This window comes from Alternaria rosae (assembly GCF_020736505.1).
Source record: "Alternaria rosae strain MPI-PUGE-AT-0040 chromosome Unknown BKA58scaffold_3, whole genome shotgun sequence".
NCBI classification, from domain to species: Eukaryota; Fungi; Ascomycota; class Dothideomycetes; order Pleosporales; family Pleosporaceae; genus Alternaria; species Alternaria rosae.
In genome coordinates, this window is record NW_025763572.1 from 3193806 (window position 1) to 3215986 (window position 22181).

Below are 22181 nucleotides of genomic sequence, written 5' to 3' on the forward strand. Positions count from 1 at the left end.
GAGTAACTACATTAACACCAGATTTTGTAATTTGCTTGTTTTATCCTAATGTAGTCTCCAGACCCGTTCGGTTTTTGAAATACATGAGGTGTGTGCATCACGTCCCGTAATCGATATGGGTGACCGCGTGCCGAAGGTACTCGATTTGCTACCGCCTCAAGTACGTAGGAGGGATCTGTTGCAGAACATGCCGCCAGCGAAGCATATGCCACGGAGGCAACGGTGCTTCGGTCTGGAATTCTAACGGATTGTGTCTGCTCCACCGTGTGCCCCAATCCTCCGCCCACCTCCATCTATGATTATGACCTGAGAGATTTCCTGATCTCTCAAGTAGTTCCTGGACACTGCTATCGAGATCGAACGGCGAGTGCAATGGGAAGTTACATCTGACTGGAGCACTATCCGTGGAAAGCGTACAAACCATTTCAGGCAGCCCGCTGAAGGCAAAAGCCTGGTGAAGGCGCCTACTCAGCCACGAAGGATTGAACTCGAATACATCGAGGGAGTAACATATGTCCAGTGCAGCTTGCCATGCAGCATCCCGCTGTACGATTCGGAACACGTTGGCTGTGTGATTCGGAATGGAGTCCCCCTCTAGTACAAGCGTATGCGAACCTTCCGGCATCCCGAGAGATTGTAAAGCCATTGCCTCAGTCACCCATTTTCCTATCGACTTTGTGACAGTATAAGCGCGCAAAAGATCGTCCTGAAAGTTACTGCTGTCCTGGTCACTTTCTGCCGCTGTGATATACTTCTTGATGTACTCTTGATGGCGGCGTGGAGAAACCAAGAACACGGCTTTCCACAGGCTGACGCGGCGTTCAATGCGGAGTGATGTATTTTCTTGGCATATTGGAACGAAACCTCGACCGTGGCATTCTAGTTGTGCTACCGACACATCGTTCTCCTTAAGAATAATCTTACGGACGGAAGATCGCATCATCTTGGTGCAGGAAGCGAAGAACTGCAGCGCCACAGCAGCTGCTGAATAGTCATAGCACGTATTCTCGTACGGTCGCTCGGTCTCCGAGAAGCTCGGTAGCATGTCTGACAAGCGCTCGAGCTCAGCATGATCGAGGATGAGCCATGGCTGGAGATGTGCGTCCTTTAGTCGCAACAGATCGTGACATCCTCTCAGGGGCCAGCGCGCAACTCTGTCCGGTAATTCCTTGATAGTATCCGCGTAGTCAGGGCATTCGGACATCAACTCCAGAACGTGTTCCACAAAGTCGTCCCAGATGGATCTGGCTTCACCATAGCTATGTTTATATCCTTCGAGTGTGTAAGAATGTCCCCTGCGCACCCATTCATCGATGTTTCCGGCGAATTGTAGGTAGCTTGAGTTGAAGTGATTGCATGGTGTTGAGGGGTGCATGAGGGACTGGTGTTACGGCGTTATCGTTTCCATGCATGCGCAAATAGAGTCGGCGGCAAGTCTGGTTGCGCAAAAGGTCGGCTAAAAAGTTGGGTCAAAAACATACGACTGTTTGTATACGGCTGAGCAGACGGGGAGTCTGAACCTCGGACAGATTGCCGAGCAACAATCTAGTGCTCTTAATACTGTAGCGCGCGAAGAGGGATTTTGCTCACAAAGAGATCGCTATATCGCACCTAGCGCAGTGTCTTTGTAATTTTAGCAAGCAAACGTAGGGATAACGCCATGTGAAAGGTTAACATGACGATCTCTCTGTTAGCCCCCTGCGCCGTACGGTACGCTGGATCAGGCAGCGCATCCGCGCCATCACCAAGGCTTCTAGAACGTGCCCTTGGCTCCGTCTCTGATATCAGTATACCAGATGTATCAGGTGTTTGCATATTTCCGAAGCCTTCCAGACCTCACGTCTGTGATGTCGCAGCATTTAGCTGTGTCAGCGTTCTCACAGCCCGAGCGCAGCCTTGCTGCGGGGTTAATCTACACCGGTTGGCTATATATCACAGCCCCCTTTGGGGCACTCAGGCTGCAGATGCTGCTTACGTCGTTCGGTAAGACTGCAGGTATATACGTAGAATGGCTGCCTAAGTCCTCGTGACCGGTTGTGAGATTGCGCACTGCTCCTATGAGCCTTTTCCTCCTCGTTTTCCAGCGCTGAAGCTGACAGGACTTGGAATTCGTTCCTTTGCCCAACATCTCGTTATACCTCCTCCATCAAGAGACCCCTCCCGTTTCCTCAAGCTGTGTTTTCGCAAGCTGCGACGTCACCAAGTTCAGAGTCTTTTGTCGTGGAAACGTGGCTGTGAACAGCACTTGCCTTATCTTGTAGCCTCACCAAACATCTGCGCGACTATCACTCATTATGGACGTAAACACATCAGAAAACGATACACGAGTTCAGCGATCACAACCCTCCACTGCCCCTGACAAGCGGCCAGTCGATGACCCACCACATTCCGACATCTCAGAATCCGCAGACCTCGACAACAATGACGAAAACACCGACGAATGTGCGCCAGAGGCTGCTGAGATGCAAACTCTTTGCTATGATCCACTTCAAGGCCCTGACATTCGACTAATCACTATCGATCCTGCGATGCAGGACGGGAAGCTCAAACTTACTATGGAGCAAGTGCCGCTTACTGATGCGCTTGATTTCCATGTGCTGTCATACGTCTGGGGCGATTCTACATACAAGAAGACCATTGTTGTGAACGGCCAACGATTGGACGTAACGGAGAACCTCCACGACTTCTTGGAGACAACCCGCAAATACGAAACGAACTTCCTATCGCACCACGAGCACCTAGATTACAAAACACTCTACAACACAGGAAATGCTCAAACAGTCGCCGGGTCATCTATAGGCAAAGTGACCGGCCCCGCTACCATGCCTGCGCGATTCTGGATCGACGCTATCTGCATCAACCAGAACGATTTAAACGAGAGAAACGAACAGGTACCTCGGATGGGCGACATATATTCGATGGCGAGTCGGGTATGGATCTGGATGGGGTTGCCGTCGAAGATCCTCAGCGAAGACTTTGATCTAGAAGTACTGAAGCGAGGCTTAGACTACGGTGTACAAGATTCCTTCAAACATCCCCCTTCAGACGAACTACGAGGTTATTACCACGGCGAAGTCACTGCTGGCAAACTAAGAGTTACGAGGAGAGCTCCAGATACACCTTTGATAGAGCAGTTTGCTGCACATCAGCGTCAAGTGGTCATAGAAAGGACGATCGTTCGACTGCGAGCGATGGGGTTTGTGCTCGAGCCCGGCCCTATGATGGACATGATGTTCCAGCAGTATACACAGATCTATGGTCACTTCTCATCAGAAGACGCACATGCGCCTTTCAACAGGTTTACACGACAGCTAGCAAGTCTCCTCAGTCAACCCTACCTTACAAGAGTTTGGATCATACAGGAGTACGTTTTGAATCCCAGAACACCGATCGCACTTCTTGGGAGCTTTGTATTAGATTTGCAGCATCTTATTGGTACGGTGATGCGGTTGTTGCGGGAAACCCATTTGATGAACGAGCACTCGAAAGCCCTCGTCTTTGCCACAGTGGGCCAAGCGGCAACTCTGATCACTTTGCATGAAGTAAGAATGGAATGGCACGGTTCATCATACGTTGGCAACGCCGAGGGAGGCTTGACGCGCCTATCACCAGGCGAGCGACTGAACCATCTTCTACAGCAACTGTCCAATAGGCGGTGCACCAATCCAGTAGACCGATTCTACGGTATCTTGGGCTTCTTAAACCACCACGAACTGCCTAGATCACTGCTCCCCGACTACAGCCTACCAGTTGAGCAAGTAGCCCAGGCATACACACGATACATCATCGAGAGCACTGGTGATTTGGAGATCATTGAATGCACTATGAGTCATGAATCTACAGACTGTCCTAGCTGGACAGCACACGCGACAAGTTTTACGGGTCAGCTCAGCACGCATATCACTGTTTCCAAAGGCAGAAACCCCCACTCTTTCTCGGAAGATGGACGTTGTCTTACCCTAGAGGGGACCTTTCTTGGGGAAATTGTTAAGTGTAGCTGCACAGATCGTCCAGGCGAAACTATGGGCGAACATCTCAAGTACTTGGACGAGGAGTTGTTCGAAACAGCGTCTCAAATCACCGGCAAGCCCAAGAGCGAGATCTTTAAGTTCTGGCTGAATGAGCAAGTAGATGCTCAGGGGGACTTGCTTCCCTCCAACTTCAAGAATTTTGACAGCATGCAAGAACTTCTTCGACGCTATCACGATATCTGTGAAGATATCCCCCAAGAAGCCCTCGATGGTCTCAACCGTTCGAGTATTACGCAAAAGCACATCATCTTCCAGACCCCCTGCCGCGACCCCAAGTTGCTGTACGCGATTCTCCGCCTAGCAGATCCGAGATTCTGCCTTCTTTCCACAGGGCAAATCATGGTGTGCTTCTTGAAGCATACAGAGACTAACGTCATGAGCCGGACACATGGAGAGAATGACTGTGCGTGGGCATTGAAAGGTTTATGCATGCCTGCTATCCTACGGCCAAAGGGTGATGCGTATGAGTACTGTGGACCACTAGTTTCAGTTTGCTCATTGATGAAAGATCGGATGGTCAAAAGGGAGAAGGATCATCTTTTCCTGGATGATGAGTTCTTCGCGACTAGGAAGGTGCAGCAGGTGACATTGGTCTAGAAAACATACCTCGATTCGTTGCTTTGGTCTAAGGTCAGGTCGAGCATTGAAAAATCCCCACCAAATGATCTGAATGCAGCTGATGTTCATCATTCCTCGTGATGTTCACGTTCGTCATTATGATTGCAGTAATGACAGCGGCTCCGACGACAGCAGCGTTGCTAACGATTGATTCTTCATTGTCGGACCCTGATGCAATTGTCATAGTCGTCCAGATGTCACCTGCATTGCAGTCTTTTTGTTGCCCTGATGGGAAAAAGTGGGCGCTAAAACGCTGGTATCTCTGCAAGAAGGCATTGTAATTTCAGATCACCAAATGATAGAGATTGGTAGATTGGCAAAAGCGCGACGCGTGTGTGATGTCAGGTGCTAGCGCGATGACTGCGGATCGCGTCGCCCGAGCGTTCGTCAGCCTTCCGGAATGTTCTACGTCATCTTCTTATCTATCTAAGCGCCCCGAACAACGCCTGCACATATCCACGAAGCGTGTTACCACCTAGACATTGTTACAGCCGTTGCAAAACCTTCTCTAAGATGGACGTCCAACTGTATGTGTATGACCTTTCTCAAGTAAGTGGCTGGAGCAGATGTACATGCGCGATCTTTCGCGGCGCTGTTTAGACGTGTTCAGAGCTGACGGCATCTAGGGTCTTGCACGAAGCATGTCGCGGCAATTCTTGGGCATACAGGTAAGCCAGATATCTTCTGATACTCGGTGCTTCTGCTGACACATCGTTTCGAATAGATCGATGCCGTATATCACACCTCAATCGTACTCGACGGCATAGAATACTACTACGGATCAGGCGTGCAGACATGTCGGGCGGGCACCACTCACCATGGCCGGCCGATGGAAGTAATCAACCTTGGGCAGACTGCGCTCCCTATGGAGGTCATATTAGAGTACCTAGAATCTCTAAAGGAGATATATACTGCTGAGGTAAGGTGCCTGTTGGATGCATGCTGTGGCTATGCTAACACCAGCCAGTCCTACGATCTTTTCGCACACAACTGCAACAACTTCTCGAACGACTTCGCCATGTTCCTTGTCGGCAAAGGAATACCAGGTCACATCACTTCCCTCCCACAGACCGTCTTGAACACGCCGTTCGGACAGATGCTCAAACCGCAAATCGACGCCGCTATGCGACCCATCGTTCAAGCGCCCACACCGCAGCCGGTACAACCGCAAGCCCATTCGAAAACGTCGAGCGCAAATACATCCAATGGGGTCTCTTCTGGGGGTAGTGCTTTGGAAATGAACACAGGCAGGGTCAACAACATAACAGCACTGAAGGATGTGGACCGCCTTCTCGATCTCGCGAAAGACCGTTGCGCCATCATCTTCTTCACGAGCTCCACATGCGCGCCATGCAAGTTGGTGTACCAACCGTACGACGACCTCGCCGCCGAGACTGGCACCAAATGTGTCTTCATCAAAATCGACTTCAGCCACGCCGATCGCTCCATCAACACTCGCTACCCGAACGTTCGCGCAACCCCAACATTCATAACATACCTCAAAGGCGAAAAGCGAGACGAGTGGAGTGGAGCTGATCCGAGGCAGCTGCGGAACAACGTGGAGATGCTGGTTAATGCTGCGTTCCCCGCGCACCCACATCTCGAGAAAAGCACACCCATGCTGTTACGGCAGAGTCAAAGGCCTGTCAAGTTCACCAAGGTGCCGCCACTGGAGAAGCTTGTCGCGAAGATGGGAGATGCAGGAAAGGAGCCAGCTGTTTCGTCAGTCGTGTCTTTTATACAGACTCGCGAACAATCTGGGGCCATAGAAGCACCTCTGGGAGATCTTCCGCAGTTCGCAAACTTCCTGAGGAACAGCACCTCAGTACTCCCACCAGAGCTTCTGTTCACGGCCTTAGATCTGCTCAGGGTGGCCTTGACCGACGTCCGCGTGGCCGGCTTCTTTGCGGAAGAACACAAGGGAGCAACTGGCACACCTGCCACTATACACCATCTGCTGGACCACGTCGACAAGCTCGGCGAGTCCGCGCCTTACCCTCTTGGACTTACAACACTGCATCTCGCATGCAATCTCTTCTCATCACCCCTCTTCATACCACACCTCCTCTCTCCACCGCTCTCATCAACGCTAATCTCCATCTTAACAACCGCTCTCCTCGACGAGAAGCACCCCGCGCTCAAAGCCTCAGCTCTCAGTCTAGCCATGAACATGGCATCTTCGAACCAACAAGTACGCATGAAGAAGCACAGCGCAAACCCGTCAGCCTCCTTATCTTCGGAGACGGAGCTACCGGAGGCGGAGCAAGGCGAGCTTCTGGCGTCGCTACTGGAAAATATTGGCACTGAAGAGCAGTGGAGCGAAAACCAGAAGATGGGTGTCATATGTGTTGGTTGGTTGGTGTATGCTGCGGATATGCAGGGCGAGTTGAGGGATACGTGGAAGGTAATGGATGCTGCGGGTACGATAGGGAAGGTTCAAGCGAAGGCTGGTGAGGATAGCTTGATGGTGAAGGAGGTGAAGGGGTTGTTGGAGGTATAGCATGTAATAATAAGAGTTATCAAGAAGCGCACAAAGCGACTTGTCTATAATACTGCGATGTGGGTTGATGAAGGTGACTCGCCAGCCGTTGTGCCATTACAAGTCCATGGTACCCTTCAATCTTACGTGCGCATTCGTAATGCGCCCACTACAAAATTTTCGTACTCACGCTGATTGCAGTCATATGTACATCGCAATAATCACCGGCTCAATCCGCTCACCCATATCGTGGACTTTGCTCACTCTTTGCTTCCATCTTGCCAACACGATGTGCGATGATGACTACAACCGCCCTTCGGATGCGATCCCTCCTACTGTCTACAAAGAGCTGGAGTCACCGTACCGCGGTATATAGAGGTAACCTACAGGCTGCGGTCAACACCCGTTACGAATGACCGAATACGTCCTTTCAGAGTATTTGACACGTCTTTGGTCTACTACGCTCGATGCGGCTTTGACAGGCTCTGTTGCTGATGAGTCACACTTGACCGCCATATGTATATCTTCATCACGGCAACAACGTTCGACACATCTTTCATAATTACATAAGACATGGGCAATGAAGATCTGCTATCTCTCCGCGACAGACTGTCTTGTGAGTCTCCACCATCTGCAGTCCAGCGCGATACGACGTCCACTATGCCGCTTCTGAACCCTCAGCTTCAGTCGCGCCTTTTTCGCCTCCCCAGGGAACTTCGAGATCTCATCTATCACTATTACCTGTTCAACGAAGACGGCCTGGTATATAATTTCGAAACCAACAAGCTTCCTGTCGATCTGTCGTTGACGTATACATGTCGTGTGGTCGCACTGGAGCTTCGAGGCCTTGCCTTGCAGCTCAACAAGATCGTCTTCCAAACAACCTGCACGAATGCCATGCAAACGCATGCGTATATGTTCCACAGAGCGCTCATCAAATTACACGCCCTCAGATTCGATCTACTCAATGTCCAAGCTCCGCGGCTAATGACTGGAGCAATCGAGAAAGAGGTATCCCTCAAGTATCCACAGTTCTCACCGATCCTTTCAAAACTGGGCACACTAAGTGGATGCGCGTACACCTTGGGAGAGCCACCTTCGACGTACCGCGACTTTGTTCACTTCACTCTGAATCTCTTGTATGACCGCAAGCACCACCCCAAACTGGACGGGAAGCGTTCGGAACGCCAACGCCGAAGTCTCCGAGAAGTGAATCCCGTACCCTGGTTGACGCCTAACGAGGGCAGACTCCCACATGTTCAAGAGGGAAAGTATGGCTATTGCGCCCGGGACCATCATAGGCACGACCTTGTGGCTACATTCGATCGCGAACTTCAGCAACTAGTCGACATAACCAAGACTAATAATCGTGTCGGGACTGTGAAACACTCCTTGTCAGCAGCAGCATGCGCAATACGTTTCCTTCGGTCTCTCCGCATCGAGACGCGTGAGAGCGTGCGACAGATCGAATCCATCGAGGACCGAGAGTCTATCTCATTCCCAGAATGCCATGGCAGGGGGTTTATACCATTTTGTCGTGCGCACCCAAAATTGCGCGTTCATAGGCGTGTCAGTCTCTGGGCAAACGCGTTCCCTGTAACCAAAATATTACGGTATATGCCAGGCGGGCGAGACTTGGAAGGCGACCGTCTTGACTCCAACTACGTTTCAAGGGCGGTTGCGAAGTGGATGGCAGAAGCATCTACATTGCCCTCCCTGGGTATGCCCGAGGGCTCTTTCAAGCTAACCTTCGAATGCGACTCCGCCCCAGAGGAGACTACGCGAGTCTTCGACATCATACAGCGAGATGCCGCCTGGCAAACTGCCATGGACCTGAGTTACGCACGGCATCTTCTACCACAGCCCGATTGGCGCATGCGCAGACTCCGCAACGCATACGTATACGAGACCTTCCCGGAGCTCCTGGAGCAAGTTACCAATGGTGATCACCCTTTTATTCATTGCGACTTCCAACCAGGCACCGTGTGCGATCCGGAGGAGATTATGCGCGAGCGGAGGGGCGACTCACTGCAGCAATGGCATGTAGCCTGGCTCAATCATACGCCTAGAGAGTTCCAAACACCCTCCAATATGCCGCCGTGGCATGTACTACGCGCTGGCTTTACTATCTGGGACGTTTGGGGAGGAAGGCGAGTTAACGGTTAAGGCTGCGAATGCAATCCAGTATGCGGTCATCCCAGTATAGCTTACACTATGATCATTACTTCGAACCTGAGCTTGGGTAGTGCATACTGCAAGTGGATCGATCTCTCTTCGTTCAGTGAGAGCAGCGTAGGAGAACCATCGCAGTAGAGCATCAGACAATTTACAAATGGTTTGATGGACAGGCATTACTTAATCGACCACCCACTCTCGAGTGCGGTCCGATTAGCTGCGTCGTTCGGAGTTGTGACATGCAATACCACAATCAATATGACCAAGAGTCCGTTTGCGCGCGCGCCCATTATGTGAGAACCATGGTTCAAGTCGGAAGAACATATTTCGCCGCCTTTCAATGGCGCATTGCAACGCACGGATGGTTGTGCAGTGAAACATTCGACATTCACTGCAGCGTCTGAGCCAAGATCGAGGACTGAGAATACAGAATCGAAGTGATTGCGACTGGCCGGTACATATACCTCCTGCTTCTCATCAGTACAGCACCCTAACCATTCGCAGGACCCAAGTAGAGCACTATCGTCGAACGCTCACTACATTAAGCTCTTACACTTTCTCTCGACCCTACAATCACTCACTGAAGTCATAAAACACTTCTCAGCAAACTATTTTAGTCACTACGTTACTACTATGTCCTCCAGCATCCCCACCAATGCAGTGCAAGGCCGAAAGTCAGACCTCGAGGACTTCCTCCATCGTACCAACAACGCCGGTCTACATATAACCGAGTCGAGCGCCAACGACAGCGGCAACTGGGAAGTCGTGGACAAGGAGGAAGCGCTGCACGAGCTGGACAAGGACGAGTGGACCCTCATCGGCAAGACCGTGACCGAGAAGCAGGAGGAGGCGGAGCGTAAGGAGCGGATGGAGAAGCAGAAAGAAGAGCGCAAGGCGGAGAAGCGTACGGAGAAGCATTCGAAGCGTGCCTCATACGCTGAGGCTGCTGCTGCTGCTGCTGCTGCTGTTAGAAAGTTTTAGTATGGACGGCAGGTGTGAGAAGTTCACGGACGGGCATTCTGGATGGGGAATTGGGTATCTTCATTTCGCAGACTGGCCGCGCTATATGCCCCGGTCCTGTATCAGTCATTGAATCGCAACCGATATGCTTATGAGCCTCGTGGTATCGTGGGCGTGCGTCGCGGTGTCTTCGTCCGCCTTGAATGCTATGCGCGGCGCGTGCAATATCTCATAGTCGTAATATGCTCTTACTCATTTCTTGCCCTTCTTCTTTTTCTTGCCTCCTGTTCCTGCACCAGCCGCTGGGACGCCGCCCATCTTCACGTCCCCGCCTTCGTCGACCTGTTGTGTGGATGTGGCCTCGCCGCCAGCTGGCATGCTCAGATCATCCGTTGTCTCCGGCAGTGCTGCCATGTGCCTTCCCAGCCTCCCCAGATTTCCGATCAGTCTGCCGACTTCAGCGCCCTTGTTGGTCTCATATTGTAGGCATGTCCCTGACTCGGGGTCGTACGTCTTGAGCGTGAAGAACACGGTGACGTCCTCGGGATTTTGCGATTGCGGCGGTGGCGAGGATGCGCGCGCTGTGTCTGTGGGCTTCGAGGCTCTCTTCTCCTCGTACTTTTGGCGCTTCTTGATCTTGGAGGCTGTGGGCTTGAGGACCGAGTATTTGGACGTGATGCGTGTCTAGTAGCTCGATTAGAAGGCGGGTCGCGTGCGTGCGTGGAGTGGAGCTTGGCATACGGATGTCGGTCGCGCTTTGAGCAGGAGCGACGACTGCTCGTACCATTCCTGGCTCGTCGCGAAGTAGGGCATGGTGAATTGAGGGTGTCTGAGGTCGAAGATGAGAGATGATGGTCGGTGCGTGGGTTCGGTATGCGGGCAACTTTTGGCGGGGTCGGTCGGGGAATCGTCGGGCCAGACTAGAATCGCGACTCTATCCAGGTACCACGCGACAGGAACCCAGCATGCAGAAAAGGGCTGACACGAGACTCGACCTATCAGGCAACAGCACTTTGATGCTTGCGCCACCCTCGAACCTTCCACGGCCAGACTAGTGCTTGAGTCAAGGCTCATCTCGAAAATCCAAATCTACCCCTCCCGTCAACTCTCCACCGCCCCGGACTACTACTCACCAGGAACAATTCTCGGACGCCGGGTGTTGAATAGGACGAGGACGTATTCGCTGGATTCTAAGCCAGCGCATTGGAATCAAAGAGCCTTCGCATTCTTTACGCCATACTCCAGCTAGCCAGCGTGCACTATCAAACGTACCAGACTCACCACAACAGTGGCACCACCACACCTCCTACAGGGAACAGACTGAACACTCTGGAGCCTATATTGTCGCCAGACCTTCCGATTTGCTCGTTTTCTCATAGTGTAGTCTGCAGGCCTATTCAGGTTATTCCTGATCTGAGGTGATCATGGCAGAGTCGATCACCCAAGACTTCAGCCAGATTGGTCTTGGGAAAGAAGAGCCGGCTGACGGCAAAATGCCCATCCCGAGGGCTGAGCTCGAAGTTACAATTCAAGAGCTAGTGGCACGTGGCAACCATCTCAATGACGAGGTAGAGACCTATATCGCGGCAGTTCTTGAGAAGCAAAAGGTCGGGAAGGTCTACAATCCAGTTGAGTACGTCTATGCGATTGTCATGATATAGTAACCTACATGAAGGTTCTCCGCCTTCCCAGAGCGTACCTCATATGACCCTGGAGGTGTTCGCGGTGGGTTTGCTTTCACATTGACAGTGTACAGCATAGCGTATGCCTCCAGGGGAGGTTCGTCTGAGAAGGGGTGAGCTGCTTCGTAATTGGATCGGCAGCCTCAGACCATGACTAACTGTACTAGATACCGAAATCTTCGGAATGACATGCACAACGAGCTAGCCTTCCTGCAGAAGATCGCGGGGTCGACTATAGATGAGGAAAAGGCCCGGCACTATATCGTTTCTTCGAATCTCCTCTACTATGAGGCACTATGGGGCGCAGCAAAGCGCTCAATGGGAATCCAGAGCTTCCGCAAATACTTCTTCTGGGACCGGCACAAAGCTCCAGCAGGCAAGTCTACAACAAAAGGAGTCAGCTTGGCGAAAGGAAGCCAAGCCAAGAACAAAACCTCTGCGCTCGTCGATATCGTCGCCGAAGAGGGTGCCGAGTGGATACGAGTTTCAACCGTGTCGGAAAAGAGAATTCTCTTCGATCTTGCCAAGTTAGGTTGGGTGAACGACTCAGACTCCGATGATGAAGACATGCCACCTCCCCCCGAAGATGACGATGACGATGAAGAACAAATCGACGTGGTACGAAATGCCCGAGGTCTTGCAAGAGCTGCGCGCGCAAACCCTATTCGCGGTCGACCGCCCAAGGTGCGTTTCGTCTTGACACGAATCTCTGCTGGAAAAACACCAGCCATCGATATGATCATCAACAAGATACGCGCCACAGGTGCGATAGTACAGTGTGGTGAAGACATACCGCCCGCCCTTTCCATAGACGCTGTTTTACCGCGCCTACTTATCGATCGATCACGCGCTCTAAGCGATACATTGAACATCGACTGCACTATTCTACTCGCCCTCATTTCCGATATCTCTCACAAGCCATGTCCAATACTGGATTGGTATCCAAAGGAAGTGCGCGCCCAGATCGAAGAGGAGGCCCAAGAACACCTGCTACCAACACATCTATACCCTGCTATTGGAGCACATCCGATGGTGTGCACGCGCGAAGCTGTCGAGCAGATGAACTTGATAGTGCAAACTCTGGCGACTGATACAGAGAAGACAAGAGCGGATCTATTGCTTCGACAAGGTGGCTGCGAGTCGTGGTCGCCGAAAGAGCTCGTTGACGCATGGGTACGTAGAATCGCATCACGACACATGATATAAGCTAACATGATCTCTAGGCCGCGCTCTCCGATTACGAAGTACCCTCCAACTTCGCCCTTCCCATAACCGTCAAAACTCCCAACGTCAGCACCATCACCGACAACCTCCCCAGCGTCGCCACCGCCGTCGCCGCCGAACTCGGCCACCTCAACAAATCCATCTTCCTATACGGCTGGTCCGAAAGCCTCACCACCCTGAGCGCCAACCGCGGTCGCGCAAAACAGATCGAGCATATCATCAACGATCATGGTCTCAAGGACGGTGAGGCCGGGCCGCATATCTGGCTGTGTGGTGAGTCAAGAAGCTTGATTGCGAAACATGGAAGGAGGAAGTAGGGTTGAGCAGCGGCTGAGTGTGAGCAGGTGCGACGCGCACATTTCGCAAGCCAAAACCGGGAACGGGGACGCCGGAGGAGATATTGATGTGGCAGCGGGGGTCGAGGGGTGTTGAGTAGGCAATTACCGCAGATACCTCTAGGCTACATCTCATCGTTTCTTACAACCAATAAAACTTGGATGTACCCGCCTCAGCAGCTGCTAGAAGTCGAACATCAAGTTCAGCTGCAACACTAGATGGTAGTTTCTTCTCGCCTTCCAAAATCCTATGTTTCGGCTAATGCTGTCTGTTTGGCGGGTATACGGGCTGTTCCTTCCGCTTTGGGCTAAGTCTGTGTTGCGGCGCAGCGTCACTTCAACAAAGGGCAGTCGAGATCGCTCAACCCACTCGAATCCATCTACACTTCCCAGACCATGCCATTCATTCAATTTTGGTGTTTTCCATATAATTACTGGCTCATCTGCCCAGAGCTCAATCAACGCCAACCGCTCACCCAATACAGGTGCAAACTTCACTCGTTTTTCGAATCGAAAGACGAGACCTGGTTTTACGATACCTTCGCAAAACCCAGGCCAGATGCGCAGCGGATTCAAAACTTTCACCCCCCGGCTGGAGGCCTCTTCGAACGCCTTCCGAACGAAATCATTGACGAAATATTCGATTATGTTCTGCTTCACAAGGACTACGTCCTCAACCTTGATCTCTACAATAGCGAGCTGCTACACAGCAAGGCTCAAGATGAAGCCTTGGACGACCTGATATCTTGGGCCTTTCGTCTGCTCGCCTGTGGCCAATGCTCTTGAAGCGCATTCACCGGAACTACCAGATTAACTGGTCAGGCAAGAAGGTTGGCTTTCACCACTACAACTTTGCCTTCACCGCTGAGCAAGGGCACAACTATGGTATGATGGAAGATGTGATTGAATACCGTCGTGGGCACCCAAAAATACCGTGGAAGATTGCAATCCAATCTTGGACATGGGAACACTTCAGTTGCCTGCCAGATATGGCTTGGCGTCTTGCTCTCTTTCCTTCCTTCCTACAGATATCGACGCTCAAGACCGAGTGACATCAAGTCGATGAAATATGAGATGGAGATTCCACTAAATGACCGGGAGAAGATCGAGCGAGATCTCAGGCGGACAAATCTGCGTTCCACGGAGACAGAGTGGGTACTCCGCAACCTGACAACCAGGCAATACGTGCGTTCCGATCGATTGCAAGAGCCGGCCTCCGCAGAACCAGAGTGGCCTACACCGCCCAAGTCCCAGGGACCACTGACGACGAGAATGTGGCAACAGCGCAAGCCCCTGGTACAAAGGATAAAGAACGAGGCATCGCAGAAGGACGTCTCACTTTGGCCCTTTGGCCTCCCGAATCTGTCGCTTACTCTGGCTAACATCTTCCTGGTTCTGACATGTGCCGGTGAACGTAGACTTCCGTCTTATATGCCCGAAGACAATCCCCAACGATATCTGAATTTCGAAGATGCCCCCTGGTCCGGTTGCGCATTTGAAGCCATCCCACTGGACGATCATCTAAAAGCTCAGGAAGGAGACTCGGAATCAATAGCCCGACCAGATGAGACATAGGTGGACGTCAGTAGAGATGTGGTCGCCGATATCGCGAACTTGCGCTTCTGCATCCAGAAGAATATCGACATATCTGAAAGATATTTTGCCATTCCTCATACTGCTGAGAGGGAAAGTGAGCGAGCGGCATGGAATGCGTATTGGACCGACTTCTTTGCCAGCGTTGCACAGACACGAAAGCTACATCGACAGTGGGTAAAGACATGTCCGCCTAGACCATGGATAGATGAGAGCATGTATATGGAAACATAGATAGTCGGATTGACCGGAACAATCGCACCTCCGAGCACTTGCCCTGCGACGCTTTCCAAACTCTTCCCCTCCTCTAGACGATGACACGGGTTGGGCTGTTATTTGAAAATCATCTTTGACTCCCCATTCGCTGACTCTGGCGAATTGGTCTTTTCCTAACCCTGCGACTGCCGAGGCTGCCCTTCACTTTCACCTCGTCTCAATACACCACAATGGCAAAGCCATGCCTCTCTACAACCCTATCGTATTCTCCAGAGCTATTTTACACCTCTATTCTGCTACTCCTATTATCCCTCCTGTCATCCCCCAAGGTATCAAAACCACGCCGTCCCTCCTTCAAAAACCCACCCAGACACCTACAACCCTCTTTACCTCCTCATATCTTGCTCCTCGAAAATTTTGACATCCTCTTCGCACCCACACAACCTACCTCTCCACCACCCAAAGGTAGCTGGACTACTTCCTCGCCTCGCTCACCACCCACCACAATAAGCCCGCTCTCCCGCCTCTGCAGGCGCCTAACCTGGCACCTCTGCCGCTTGCGCCGCCAACAGGAACGCCGCATCAATGGTCCACCAGCCATGCGAACGTGAAGCCGAGTCGCTGCTATATTTTTTCACAAACACCAGCGTCAGCACCAGCACAAGTTGCGAAAGCAACAGCAATCACGCTCGACGGCGAAACCGGCACCATTATCAAAAAGACCTCAACGAAGAGGCAACTCCTCGCGAGCGAAAAGTGGCTTGGACGGAAGAGACTGGCGCTGAAGCACAATTTGGAGAAGAAGAAGCGGTGGATGGAGGAAGGGGGGAAGAAAACGTTTGGCATGGGGCAGAGGATAAGCTTGTTGGGTGATCTTGGTCCGGCGGGGGAGTTGGATGAGCAGATGGGGTTGGTGCCTGCGCAACGAAAGATTACGAGCCCGGAGGCTATGAGGGCGAAGAGGGAGGGGAAGAGGGTGGGGAAAAGCCGTTTGGCGGAGACGTGATGACGGGGGGTTTGTGGGAGGTGGCCTGCTGGCGGGTTGTCTTCTTCAAACGTATATTTGGTGCGACGGTTTGAGCGCTGGTCGCTTCATGTCTTATCCTGGCTCTACTACAACTACGTCTTCTATCTACAAGTTCAACAACACACTCGCCAGGCCCATTCCAGCACCCCATACCGCACCGATACCAAGACCGCGCTTCTCAGCCTTACCTTGGTACTCTGGCATACCAGCTCCAGCACCGAAGTTGTACTCGAAGCTTCCGTTGAGGGCGACAGGGCCCTGGACGCTCTGTCCGCTACCGAGAATAGTAATGTTCTTCACAACGCAATCGGTCTCGTATCCAAAATCACCGGTCATGCTGAACGCGCCGTTGTCGTAGGAGAACGTGATCATCGATGTGGCTGGCTGCTCGATGCTGTCGCCGTCATCGAGGTACAAAGAGCCAGTAGCCTGGTTAGTAGCGTTAGGCGCGATCCACAGCACGAAGTCCTTCTTCCTCAACTCGGTGGTCGTGTTTGCGGATTCGGCGCGTAGAGGCAGGATAGATCCACCGCGAACGTGCAGGGGAATGCTATCGAAACCGATGTCGGTCAGGTCGATCATGCTTCCGTTTCCTTGGATGCGCTCGCCGGTCCAGTAGTCGTAGAAGACTTCATTGGGGAGGTAGATGGATACCGAGGTCGAGTTCTCTTCCAAGACGGGCGAAACGAGGATGGCATCGCCGTAAAAGAACTGGTATCCGATCGCGAAGGTGTTGGAGTCGGTGGGGTAGTGGAACCACAATGGGTTCAAGCTGGGCTCTCCGGTAGTAGTTTGGCGGTGGAAGGCAGTGTAGAAGTAGTCCAATAGCCTGTAGCGTACGGCAATCGCATTCTTGGCTGCTGCGGTGGTCAAGGGCCAGCGGTAGTACTCTTGATCGATTGATGTGTCGCCAGCGTGGTTCCTCATGAATGGGTAGAAGGCACCGAGTGTTGCCCAGCGTGCGCAGAGTGTCTCGGTGGTGTTACCGGCGAAACCGCAGATATCGGGTCCGACCATGGGGATTTGGAAGATGGAATTGAAGTTCAAGATGCCGGCGATGGAGAAGCGGTATTGGGTCCACTCCGAGACATTGTCACCGAGCCACTTTCCGAGGTAGGTACCAAGACCGACGAACTAGAGACCTTGTTAGCTGCGTTATGATATGATGAGGTAGCAAAGACTTACAGTAGAGCGGGTGATAATCAAAGGACGACGTTCAGGACGGCGCGCAAGCATACTTTTGTGTGAAGCGATCGACATCATCGAGCCCCAGAAGTTGTGGGTATCATAGTGGTATGTTCCGTCGTAGTTCTGGATGTCGGTATCAAGGGTCTTGTTGCTGATCGAGCCAGCAGCGTTCGCGATCTGGTACTCTGGGTTGATCAGGTCACGACCGGGAAGACCGGGGTGCGCGGCAAGGTCTCCGGTGTTGTTGGAGGCTTGACGCTTGAAGCTGGAGCGCTTGCTAAGAGGAGAGCTTGAGCGAGTCTTCAGCGAGCTGGAGTTCGACTGAGGCTGGAATCCTGCTGGGAAGCCAGGGATCTGGCGGCCGTCAGCGGAGGTGCGGACTGGCGGCGGCTCAGGCGGGTTCTTGGACTCTTCGGAGTAGGCTTCGGGGTCGAGGCACGGATACGGGCAGAAGTTGGCAGGCTCGTTCATGTCGTTCCACAGACCATCAATGTCAACACCAGTCGCCGGGTCGAAGAACTCAGCAAACTTCTGGTCCCAGTATTGCTGAGTGTTGGGGTGGAACCAGTCGGGGAAGACAGTTGGGCCGGGCCAGACAGCGCCTTCGAAGAAAGAGCCGTTCTCACGCTTCTGAAATACATCGAGCTCAGCACCATCGTTGTAGCCATCGTAGTCGCCGCTCCAGACAGCTGAGTTAACCATCACGATGTAGTGCTGCTGGTGGGCATGGATGTAGTCAACGAGCTGGCGGACGAGATCAAGAGGGTAACGTTCAGGATCTAGAGTGAACAGACGACGGAGCTCCATGTAGTCAATGTCGGTCCACATGGTCTGGATAGTGTTAGCAAAGATGTATGGATACTCTGTAGCATGGTAGAACTCACCTCAAGAGGAATGTCGGCAGCTGAGTAGTTGGCAACTACCTCAGCAACCTGCCAGACATCGCGGTAACCGTACTTGCATTGATGTGATCCAAAACCCCAGTATGGCATCATAGCGGGAAGACCAGAGAGAGCAGAGTACTGAACTGCGACTTCCTTTGGTCCAGGGCCGGCGAGGAAGTAGAAGTCAAGAACACCACCGAGAGTGTTATACTCAAGAAACTGGCCCTCAGAGTCGTCGATCTTGATGTCCATACCTTGGGAGCTGGCCAAGAAGACACCGTGGGTACCGTTCTCGCCGCGATGATCAAAGTAGACGGGGTGAGCTCCGTACAGGTTGGACCCCTCTGGGGTACCGTAGGCATCACGGTTCCACAGAGTGCGAGTGTAGTTGGTAGTGTTTAAGTGGAAGTGATCAGTCGATTCACCAAGACCATATAGGTTGGGCGAAGGAGGCAGAGCAGTCCGCAGACGAAGATACTGCGACTCAAAGACGAGCGAAGCAGCTGAAGTGTCGAAAAGAGTCTCGTTGGTCTCTTTGCGCTTGATGGCGAACGAGAAAGGGCTGTCGGTCCATGTGAATGACAAGGCAGAGTCCTCGGGGCTGACACCCTCGTCATCGGAAGGGCGAGGCCAGACAGACTCTTGGATCTGGAAGACTTGCTCTTCGGCATCGAAGATCTTGACATGGAGGCGTTCGGCTGCGAAATTGATTAGCAAGGGAACGATATTCTGGAAGGGTGAAGAACGTACCAGTCTGGTACTCGACTTCAAGCTTGAGGTCAGTCAAGTCGTCACCGTAGACATTGCAAGCGGTGCCTGCAAGCTTGAGGTCCGCGGTAACCTTGGAGCCGTTATCCTGAAGGTTGCTGGCTGTGTATCCGGGGCATGCTTCAAGCGAAGAGCTTTGACGTTGAACCAGCGAACTTGCAAATGCAGGTACCGCCGCCCCAAGAGCGAGAAGGCTTTTAGCGATCATGGTGCCTGAAGGTATTGAGAAAGTCAGGACCGTGTTGGATGCTGATCCTCCGAGGGAACATTCGCCTTCTTATACTCGAGCGCGTGCAGCCGTGTGTACTAGTCTGGGACACTACAACAACCAAGCATGCATCGTGATCTCGGTTCAGACTTACCGTTTGCATGGCTGGGATAGGCGGATATGCACCCAAGGCGCGCTCCCCCGCAGTACCGTCATCATGGAGGTCGGTCTTGCATGGCTTGGCAACGATGCGAGGGCCAGAGAGGGAACATGGCGGGGTCATTGGTTCCGCAGATTCACGTTCTGGAGAGCTTGTTTACCCGGAGAGGATCCCGTTTGGGGTTCGGGTCGAATGGAGGACATAAGAGGCGCAAAACTCTGGGGTAAACGATCAGGTTTGTTTACGCAGGTGCGAGGCGCGACGCACAGCGGTTACGCTGATTCGATGGAAGTCGGGAGTGGAAGATGCCGGTCCGACATATGGTGCCGGCGTGCCTTCGCGCTTCCATCGCCAAGCCGACGGCTGAACAGAGCCAAGGCAAAGGCTAAAGTTGGGTGACATGTCGTGAGTGCTGGTCTGAACGTCAATTTCTATGTGTTCTGCTTGTGTCCCGGAAGTCGAGCAGTGTTCTGTTTCTTCAAGATTTTCCTCGTCGGATGGCTACCTGCAAATCAAAACTCATGGTCTAGGATGTTGCGTCCACTATTGCATGACAGAGTTTGGTTGGAGAGGACCAGATGTGAAGATAGAGTTGTACTGTTCATTTGTGGTACAACAAGCTTCATTGCGCAGATACTTGAGAGGAGATAGGTTCGCTTCATTCGAAGACATTTGAAGGGCACACCTTATTGTCGAGTGTGCTGTTCTCAGCTATTGTACGAAGCAACTCAGGTGGGAGACTGTGCCGCAAAAATGCCTGTGATGTATATGTGGTATCCCGCGTCGCCGCTGTAATGATGAGAAAGTGGTGTATACTTCTGACCAATGTTTGGGCTACGTCTTCCCGAGACATCTCTGGAGCATTGTACGCGGAGGTGATCCGTGCAGGACACTAGCGCGCCTTCTGGCCCAAGACCGAAAAGTTCACGAACGCGACAGCAGCAGCCTCCAACATCACCACACGTCACCATGCTTTGCGCAATCTCTGGCGAAGCTCCCCGCGAACCCGTTGCCTCGCGCAAGTCGGGCAATGTCTTCGAAAAGCGCCTGATCGAGGCGCACATCTCGGAACACCACACTGACCCCGTTACTGGCGAAGACCTCGCGACCGAGGACCTCATCGAGCTCAAGTCACCCAATGTCGTTACCCCACGCGCCCCCAGCTTTACCTCGATACCCGCCATGCTCAGCGCCTTCCAGAACGAGTGGGATGCGCTGGTACTAGAGACACACACGCTCAAGCAGCACTTGGCGCAAACGAGGCAGGAGCTGAGTACTGCTCTCTACCAGAACGACGCTGCGACACGGGTTATTGCGCGCATATCAAAAGAGCGAGACGAGGCGCGCGAAGCTCTATCCAACGTCACCGTCAGTGGAGGCGGCGGCCAGGGCGATGCGATGCAGGTGGACGGCCAGGGCCTGCCTGGGGAGCTTGCCGCCCTCGTTGACGAAACACAGAAAGAGTGAGTTCGATCAGCACCTCCTGGAGACCACAAGTAGTATGACCCACCTTACTAACTACTACACTACAGGCTGTTCGGCTCGCGACGAAAGAGACCTGTACCGGCAGGTTGGGCCTCTGGAGACGCCATTTCCAACTACGACGTTGCCAAGACGACCGAATCGCTGTTTCCAGGCAGCAGCTGCATTGCTGTCAACGAGGCTGAGCTGGTCCTATTTGGTGGAGCCGATGGAACCGCGGGTGTCTACTCGCTGGCCAAAGGCAAGGTTCTGGAGACATTCAACGCTGGCGGCGCGGTCACTTCGACAGCATGGTGGGGAGAGCGCGCTCTTATTGGCACTTCGACAGGCACAGTCAAGGTCTTCTCCAACGGCGATGAGGTTGCCCAGATCGGATCACACGCTGGAGCCGTCACATCCATGTCTCTACACCCCAGCGGCAAGATGCTCGCTACTGCCGGCGCCGACAAGCGCTACGCAATCCACGAACTCACCACCTTCAAGACAGTTTCGCAAGTCTACGTTGAGGCCGAAATCACCTGCGTCTCCTTCCACGTCGACGGCATGCTCTTCTTCCTCGGAAGCTCCGACGGCAACATTCGGATATACGACATCAAGACTGGTGCCAAGATGGCTGAACTCGAGACTGGCGCGCCCGTTGCGGATCTGAAGTTCTCCGAGAATGGAACGTGGTTCGCCGTCGTACAGCAAAATTCCTCCAGCGTTGCGATTTGGGATATCAGGAAGCAGGCAGCCATCCATACACTAGAATCTGGCAGCCCAGTCACCAGCTGCAGCTGGGACTACACCGGCACGTTCCTCGCGATTGCTGGTACCGGCAGCGTCTCTGTGCAACAATATACCAAGGCTTCGAAGAGCTGGGCCGAGCTGGTGAGGAAGGCAGCTCCAGCGAAGGATGTCGCCTGGGGTGGCAAGGCCGAGAACGTAGTGGCCCTGAACCCGGAGGGTGGCTTGGTTGTGTTGACATCAGTTTGAAGTGTTTTGGGGCTACAGGATTGAATTTTGAAGGCGTAAAGTTTTGTGACAGGGCAGTCAGATGTATAAAGTGGCTGCTGTCTCATCAGCGTGTTCAATCAGAAACGAGCGAATGCATTTAGGCAGGGGTTTTTACGACCAAAAATTTGAATAAGATACTACCACATGCTGTAAAA

The 22181-nt window shown here is 52.7% G+C and overlaps 10 protein-coding genes across 10 annotated transcripts; 7 read left to right on the plus strand and 3 right to left on the minus strand.

Moving 5' to 3' along the window:
• Positions 1–87: 87 nt before the first annotated feature.
• BKA58DRAFT_455430 (uncharacterized protein) lies at positions 88–1550 on the minus strand. Its single transcript, XM_046174547.1, has one exon. The coding sequence runs from the start codon at positions 1373–1375 to the stop codon at positions 149–151; it is 1227 nt and encodes a 408-aa protein (XP_046028249.1). The 5' UTR covers positions 1376–1550; the 3' UTR covers positions 88–148.
• Positions 1551–2091: 541 nt separating this feature from the next.
• Positions 2092–4943, plus strand: BKA58DRAFT_381340 (heterokaryon incompatibility protein-domain-containing protein). Its single transcript, XM_046170004.1, has one exon. The coding sequence runs from the start codon at positions 2295–2297 to the stop codon at positions 4626–4628; it is 2334 nt and encodes a 777-aa protein (XP_046028250.1). The 5' UTR covers positions 2092–2294; the 3' UTR covers positions 4629–4943.
• Positions 4944–5010: 67 nt separating this feature from the next.
• BKA58DRAFT_138380 (PPPDE putative peptidase domain-containing protein) lies at positions 5011–7553 on the plus strand. Its single transcript, XM_046164530.1, has 3 exons — positions 5011–5317; positions 5374–5568; positions 5617–7553. The coding sequence occupies exons 1-3, from the start codon at positions 5291–5293 to the stop codon at positions 7147–7149; spliced, it is 1755 nt and encodes a 584-aa protein (XP_046028251.1). The 5' UTR covers positions 5011–5290; the 3' UTR covers positions 7150–7553.
• Positions 7554–7788: 235 nt separating this feature from the next.
• On the plus strand, positions 7789–9294 carry BKA58DRAFT_310657 (uncharacterized protein; the record flags this gene model as incomplete). Its single annotated transcript, XM_046167298.1, has 2 exons — positions 7789–8385; positions 8467–9294. 2 exons carry the CDS (start codon positions 7789–7791, stop codon positions 9292–9294), a joined length of 1425 nt encoding a protein of 474 aa, XP_046028252.1.
• Positions 9295–9936: 642 nt separating this feature from the next.
• Positions 9937–10284, plus strand: BKA58DRAFT_310446 (uncharacterized protein; the record flags this gene model as incomplete). Its single annotated transcript, XM_046167292.1, has 1 exon — positions 9937–10284. One exon carries the CDS (start codon positions 9937–9939, stop codon positions 10282–10284), a length of 348 nt encoding a protein of 115 aa, XP_046028253.1.
• Positions 10285–10515: 231 nt separating this feature from the next.
• BKA58DRAFT_312103 (signal recognition particle 9 kDa protein-domain-containing protein) lies at positions 10516–11076 on the minus strand (the record flags this gene model as incomplete). Its single annotated transcript, XM_046167365.1, has 2 exons — positions 10516–10947; positions 11005–11076. The coding sequence occupies 2 exons, from the start codon at positions 11074–11076 to the stop codon at positions 10516–10518; spliced, it is 504 nt and encodes a 167-aa protein (XP_046028254.1).
• Positions 11077–11687: 611 nt separating this feature from the next.
• Positions 11688–13486, plus strand: BKA58DRAFT_400382 (uncharacterized protein; the record flags this gene model as incomplete). Its single annotated transcript, XM_046171588.1, has 4 exons — positions 11688–11896; positions 11939–12058; positions 12113–13118; positions 13169–13486. 4 exons carry the CDS (start codon positions 11688–11690, stop codon positions 13484–13486), a joined length of 1653 nt encoding a protein of 550 aa, XP_046028255.1.
• Positions 13487–13620: 134 nt separating this feature from the next.
• BKA58DRAFT_138404 (uncharacterized protein) lies at positions 13621–14406 on the plus strand. Its single transcript, XM_046164531.1, has one exon. The coding sequence runs from the start codon at positions 13755–13757 to the stop codon at positions 14244–14246; it is 492 nt and encodes a 163-aa protein (XP_046028256.1). The 5' UTR covers positions 13621–13754; the 3' UTR covers positions 14247–14406.
• A 2039-nt stretch (positions 14407–16445) lies between these two features.
• BKA58DRAFT_312219 (glycosyl hydrolases family 31-domain-containing protein) lies at positions 16446–19388 on the minus strand (the record flags this gene model as incomplete). The annotated part of the gene is made up of 4 exons (XM_046167368.1): positions 16446–17474; positions 17526–18359; positions 18413–19110; positions 19163–19388. The coding sequence occupies 4 exons, from the start codon at positions 19386–19388 to the stop codon at positions 16446–16448; spliced, it is 2787 nt and encodes a 928-aa protein (XP_046028257.1).
• A 975-nt stretch (positions 19389–20363) lies between these two features.
• BKA58DRAFT_358031 (WD40-repeat-containing domain protein) lies at positions 20364–22181 on the plus strand. The gene is made up of 2 exons (XM_046168703.1): positions 20364–21011; positions 21081–22181. The coding sequence occupies exons 1-2, from the start codon at positions 20518–20520 to the stop codon at positions 22003–22005; spliced, it is 1419 nt and encodes a 472-aa protein (XP_046028258.1). The 5' UTR covers positions 20364–20517; the 3' UTR covers positions 22006–22181.

Excerpts from the sequence above, each read along its gene's own strand:
- BKA58DRAFT_455430 (XM_046174547.1), bottom strand. The coding sequence starts at position 1,375 with ATGCACCCCTCAACACCATGCAATCACTTCAACTCAAGCTACCTACAA.
- BKA58DRAFT_358031 (XM_046168703.1), top strand. The coding sequence starts at position 20,518 with ATGCTTTGCGCAATCTCTGGCGAAGCTCCCCGCGAACCCGTTGCCTCG. Across the intron at positions 21,012-21,080 it reads GTTGACGAAACACAGAAAGA|GCTGTTCGGCTCGCGACGAA; the intron begins GTGAGTTCGATC and ends ACTACACTACAG.
- BKA58DRAFT_138380 (XM_046164530.1), top strand. The coding sequence starts at position 5,291 with ATGTCGCGGCAATTCTTGGGCATACAG. Across the intron at positions 5,318-5,373 it reads GGCAATTCTTGGGCATACAG|ATCGATGCCGTATATCACAC; the intron begins GTAAGCCAGATA and ends CGTTTCGAATAG. Across the intron at positions 5,569-5,616 it reads AGGAGATATATACTGCTGAG|TCCTACGATCTTTTCGCACA; the intron begins GTAAGGTGCCTG and ends AACACCAGCCAG.
- BKA58DRAFT_381340 (XM_046170004.1), top strand. The coding sequence starts at position 2,295 with ATGGACGTAAACACATCAGAAAACGATACACGAGTTCAGCGATCACAA.
- BKA58DRAFT_138404 (XM_046164531.1), top strand. The coding sequence starts at position 13,755 with ATGTTTCGGCTAATGCTGTCTGTTTGGCGGGTATACGGGCTGTTCCTT.